We start from the raw sequence: 6,000 nt of genomic DNA, 5'->3' as shown, positions 1-6,000 counted from the left end.
TGCCTAAGTTAGACGCAGATCGGGTGTATTCTATAATAGTGCGCTTATTTTTTTGAAATGCCCACAACCCGCCCATTCCATACCCATGGCCATGCTCCCATTTTGACTGTGCACATTAGAATTTATGCACACTGCGTTATAGAATACGCCTAGAAAGTGTAAATGCTAATTAAAGCCAATTAGTGTCACTAATAAGTTGTTAAGTACCAATTACTGGTGCTGATTGGCTTGTTAATCATTTAAGTTGTATGCACAATTTGGCTGTGCGGCCAAATTAGTGCGCACAACTTAAGACGCCATGTATAGAATTTGGGGGAAAGCCTACTCCTGAGATTACAGGGTTTGTGCTTTTGATAATAGAGTTAGTATGATCCTTAAAGCTCAATGCGCAGCAGTATGGAATCGGTAAATAGTCCTTGTAAATGGGACTTCACCAATCAGTCACGTTTTTGATATTTTGGGTTACATAAGGGAGATATAATTTACATCTCACTGGCAATCAAAGGAAAAATCATCTATTCGTCTTGTGTTAGATGACGTTCTCAACCACAGATAGTTGGTCAGGTTAGTTCCTCAATTACTTCTCTCTTTATTTCAGAATCTGTACTCATTTGCCTTGGCTTCAGGGTTTTTCCTTTAGTGAAATGTCCTCTACTTGCTTCTCATCTTCATTAGTCTCTTCTTGGATCCACTGAGGCAAGCATTCATGGTCTGAGTTGCTTCTAACATACCCAGGCAAATTAACGTGCCCTTCAGGATGTTTGCTGATACTTCGGCAGACTTTACTGGAGATTAGCACCATGCATGAGCTTGCCGCCATCTGGGACTGGCTACTGGTGCTGTGGGTTATATTGGTGAGGACTGACCCATACCTGTAATTGCCACATGGAGTTTTGCTTTTCCAATCTAGGGCCAGGTTCCATCTAGTCCAAGTTTTCTTAATCTCTGACTGAACCTACCAGAAAATGATATGAAGAGATCACTCATTAGAGAGATTAAAAACATTTGCACTAAAAGCAAAATGTAAACCAGGGAGGGAAGAACATTGAGGATTATAAGCAGATTTATCCTGTTTATTGGTTTACAAAAAATAAGGTTATGACAAGCAATCAAAATACATATTATTTATAATAACAAAAATAAAATTGCAATTGAGAGCAAATCAATATGCTCTTGCCTATCCAGTCTGCTTAGTTTTCCCTGCCTATCCTATCACCCTGTCAGTGCAATCCCCTCTTGACAATGGTAATTTTCCATTAAAAAAAAAGAAAAGAAAAGTCTTAGGTTGAGGCCAATGGTAGCCTCTAGCTTTTGCTCCAGCTGCAATGGGGAAAATATAGCAAATCTGGTATGACCTGGAATTAAAATCGCCACTTCTTTATGATCTCCTGTGATCTCCCTCTCTGCCCTCATCACTGCCTTCTGCCCTTTTCACACAGAAAGCACCAGGCAGCAGACAAGGACCAGCCAGCAGCCCCGGGCCCAAGCTAAGACCAGCATGGGCCTGAGAGGTCATGGAAGGAGGAAGAGGAGGTGGACCTGGACCCAGACCAATCAACAAAGCATGACTGAATACTGCCTTTATTTTGTTTCCTGCCACCTCTGTTGGAAGTAATTGGGTATCCACTGTTCTCTCAGTAAAGCAGTATCTCCTCATGTTTCTATACATGACTAACTTTGACTACTTATCAATCATTATTTTCCCAATAAAGGACTTCTAAGTTGCCAATGTAACTCTAGGCATATTAAAATTATTATTGAAAATACAGAAATAAGATTCATACTGCAGGTAAACTAGGCATAAAAATTGTATTAGGGAGTTCATTGCTGAATTATTCATAGAAACATAGGAAACACAGAAAAATGGAGGCAAATAAATACTCTGGCTTATCCAGTCTACCCATCCATGCCATCTACTCTCCCTTTCTCTTCCTTAGAGATCTCCTATGTACTTGTCCCAGGCTTTCTTGAATTCAGATACAGTTTTGTCTCCACCACCTCCACCAGATTGCTGTTCCATGAATTTGCCATCCTTTCCATGAAGAAGTATTCAATTGATTTTCTTTATATTTTCCTCAATGTAATCTCTTCTCTCCTGATATTTTCCTTTTCGTTAGCGGGCTGGTTGAAGTGTATTGAAGGAACCCTTTTGTAGAGATTGGCTTTGGAGTTTTAAATTTTGGTTTGCCCAATTTCCTGTGCTTTTTGGGGGTATACCCATTTTATTTAAGAGTGGAGGAGTGGCCTAGTAGTTAGCATACTGGTCTTGACATCCAGAGGTGATTAGTTCAAGTACCACTGCTGCGCCTTATGATCTTGGGCAACTCACTTAATTCTCCATTGCCTCAAGTGCAAACTTAGGGCTCTGTTTACTAAGATGCACTAGCATTTTTAGCATGCAAATTTAGTAAACAGGATCCTTAGATTGTCCCCTAAGAGTGGCCAACATTGCCTCTGCTGTTCGAAAATGCACAAAATGTAAAACTGTAAATGTCCGCGGAAGCATCAAGATATTCCCGCGGCAGTGTCTAGATATTCCCATGACGTGCAACATGTCTATATATAGCTCTGCACATGGAGGAATGTCCTTCAGAATGTCTAGTTATATCACTTCGCAGAGAGCCCAACTACTCTGTGGCTGACACTGAGCACCTGGTGCTCCTTTGCCAGAGGCAGAGGAGATATATTTTTTAAAAGAAACCACCATCTGCCCCCACATGCTGTCTCCATGAGGGCATGGAGATCAATTAGAGGCATCCTGAGAAGGTAAGTCTGTAACAGTGTCCCCCAGGATCACAGGGCTCATGTGCAAGCACCATACATAGGCAGGGTCACATGCACTGAGGTCCCCTTAGTTTTGCTAGACATGTACATGTTTGAGAGAAGAAAGTAAAAAAACAAAACATAACAGTGATGAAATCACAATGTACAGAATATGTCCTGACAAGTCAGTCTAGGAGCCCCCTTCCACAATGCATGCTATGCAACAATGAAGGATGCCATGGCCACCTCAGCTCACACAACACCTGTGCTCATGTAAGGCATACCCATCCCCTCAGCCTCCCCCCTAATCTGTCTAGTGCTATGTGTCCCAGCCTATGTGAGGAGCAGTGCACAACATGGTAGTCAAATCAATAATGTATGTGATGACAAAGAGGCCCAGCCCCTCAACTCTCTTTCCACCAACTTCTGTTTTGCAGGCGCTAAGGACTCCATCATGACCTTGAGCCACTCTGGTGCCGGTACTGGCGCGTCCGCTGAGAGAACCCAGGCCTGATGCAGAGTATGCAGGAGTGACTCAGGGCACAACATAAGTACCACACATATATGCCCCCTATAATGTCTCTCTCCCCAGCCTCTGGATACAGCTACCCTCCCTACAGTGTAGCCCAAACACCCATATCTCTGGTAATGTGTGGCAGCTAAACTCCAAGCTATGAGATGGCATGAAAAGGAATGGGGATGTGGGAGATAAGCATATGGGTCCCCATCCTCCAGCCACCACTGAAAAAGTGCTTGCCTTATCATACAGACCAACCTAGCACATTGCAGCCCCAACAGCACAGGATGCAAAAGAGTCAGCATAAATACCCACACTGGGAACTGAACCCACACATCCTTGTAGTCAGATACCAAAGCCCTAACCATGACACCAAATGCACATTTGACAAGAAAACTGACCACTGTCAACACATCCTGCTTACCCACTGCCAGACCACCCTCCAGGTTTCTCTGCTATGTCATCTTATTGATGTCACACATCAGACATATCCCCCAGGTACCCACTACTGCCCACATCTGTCTCTGTCCCTGTCTCCTGACAGCCAGCTGCACCACTAGGTAAGCTGAAGTAAAGTGCAAACATTTTACACATAGAAAGCACCAGGCAGCAGACCAGGACCAGCCAGCAGCCCCTGGCCCAAACCAAGACCAGCATGGGCCTGAGAGATCTTGGAAGGAGGAAGAGGAGGTGGACCTGGACCCAGGCCATTGGGAGATATCATGCCACTTACTCCATACAGAGACTGATGCGGAAGACCCATAGAGGGACATGCCCCCCTAGGTGGTGAAGAGGAGCAGGAGGAGGAGCATCTCCCACCCCAATGACAATGGTCGGCCGACCTGCTGTAGCTGATGCTGCCATAGACCCAATGTCTGCTGCTGAGGCCAGCCAGGCTGAACCCTACCTCTCTGCCTGGTGCAGGAGCTGGGTGCCCAATGCCAGATCCTGCTCACAATAGTGGACCTGCTCCAGAAGCTCATTGAGGAGCACAGCCATCCTCACTGAGGGTCAGGCCCTGCAATGGGGAAATTTTTAGGTTTATTTGGGGACTAGGAGGTTATTATTTGGGGCCTAAGGAGCTTATCATTTGGGGAATGGGGAGTTTTATGTGTTGTATAGAGTTTTAATGTTTGAAAATACAAGTTTAGATAATGAGAGGTCTGCACTTTATACCAAATGTATTCATATCCTGATGTAGCAGGCTGATGGGTGATGTGGTGCCTCCCAGGCCCTGGGAAAGGGAAATTGCAAGATTGGGGGGGGGGGGGGGGGGGGGGGGGGGGGGAGGGTGTGGAGGGAAGCACAGGCCTGCAGTCTCCCTTACCACTTTAAAAATATCTAGCGGCAGTCCTTTTCTTCTTTTTACTGCTTGTTGCTGATACAGCTCTGGGTGTGGGAGCACGCTCTGCCTACTGCTACTCTTCAATCAAGGCATTTGGCATTGGAGTAGACATCAGACACAATGGGGCTTTTAACCGTAGAGCTTAGTGGCATGCTGCCACTTGGCACGTAGTCTAGGGAGCGAGCTTAGTGGTGCAGCTTTGAGGTGTGTCATTTTGGTACGTTTTTATAGTTTTTAATTATAAGTATTCTAATATTGTAACAATGAGATGGTTAGTTTTTTTTGTTTGTTTTTGACTTTCTTAGATCTTTCTCAGGACTATTTAGATACTGTATCAGATTACAACTCCACCATTCCAGTTTGGATCACTTCCACTAGTAGATCAAAGGTTAGATCATTTAATTATATTATGAGGAGTCATCTAATTGATTGTTCAGAATTCTGTCCATGTATTACCAACAATAACATCAATGTTACATGGACAGAATTCTGAACAATTAGATGACTCCTCATAACTAGTACAAACCAGAAAAGTTTTCAAATAGGATGTGGAAGAGCAACAGGGGATCTAGAGATCAATTAGCTACAAGATGTATTAAATTTATAAATTTTGAATTCTAATCTAACAGCCAATTGCTCTCTGACTCTTGTACCTGTTTTTACATAAATGCAAGGTCCATTAACAACAAATTATTTATGTGTAAATAATTTTTTATTGAACACATTAACCAGTATACATTAGTTCAACCTGAACATCTATTGTTCAATATTTCTAACATTTTTTTGAGTACACTCTGTTTTGTTACATGGAAACGGTATCACAGTTTTCAGTTATTTCCATATATTCCTAGCTAAGTAGTAAGCTTCCATTTGCATAGCAGTCTCCTATGTATTATGATTATAACATTCTCCTCCAACACCCAACCCTCTCAACTTGTTCCCCCCCATGAACTCCCCTCCCTCCCTATCCCCTTATAATGACATGGAGTTCAGAATTAAGCTGCGAGCTCTTCCTGACAGTGACTGGATATATGGTTCCCACACCTCCAAAAACTCTTTTTTACGTTTAGGTGTTTTCTTAGCTCCTCTGGCTTCCAACACCAGCAAGCTATGGAATGCATTCCTCCATTCCCAAAATGTTGGAGCATCCTCCTTTGCCCAATGTTGTAAAATACACTGTTTTCCCACAATCAGAGCTTTAACTACCAAAATATATTCTACCCGTCGCAACATTAGCCTACCTCTCTCCACTCCCAGAGTTACATCCTGCGGTCTAAGTCAAATCTCTTTGTTTAGAAGTATCCCACAGTATTCCTGGATCCTGTTCCAAAAGGTCACCACTTGGGGGCATGTGTATAGCATATGAAGTAATGAT

General features: G+C 43.4%; 1 protein-coding gene across 1 annotated transcript in view; it reads right to left on the bottom strand.

Moving 5' to 3' along the window:
* Window positions 1–622: 622 nt before the first annotated feature.
* PTH2R (parathyroid hormone 2 receptor) overlaps window positions 623–6,000 on the bottom strand; it is a 372,984-nt gene continuing 367,606 nt past the window's right edge. The window contains exon 14 of the mRNA XM_030210826.1: window positions 623–955. Within this exon, the coding sequence (XP_030066686.1) occupies window positions 623–955 (333 nt within the window). The remainder of the gene's footprint in view (window positions 956–6,000) is intronic.

Source organism: Microcaecilia unicolor, chromosome 7, assembly GCF_901765095.1.
Source record: "Microcaecilia unicolor chromosome 7, aMicUni1.1, whole genome shotgun sequence".
Classification (NCBI taxonomy): domain Eukaryota; kingdom Metazoa; phylum Chordata; class Amphibia; order Gymnophiona; family Siphonopidae; genus Microcaecilia; species Microcaecilia unicolor.
The sequence above is the reverse complement of the archived record's forward strand: the minus strand, read 5'-3'. Positions and strand labels throughout refer to the sequence as shown.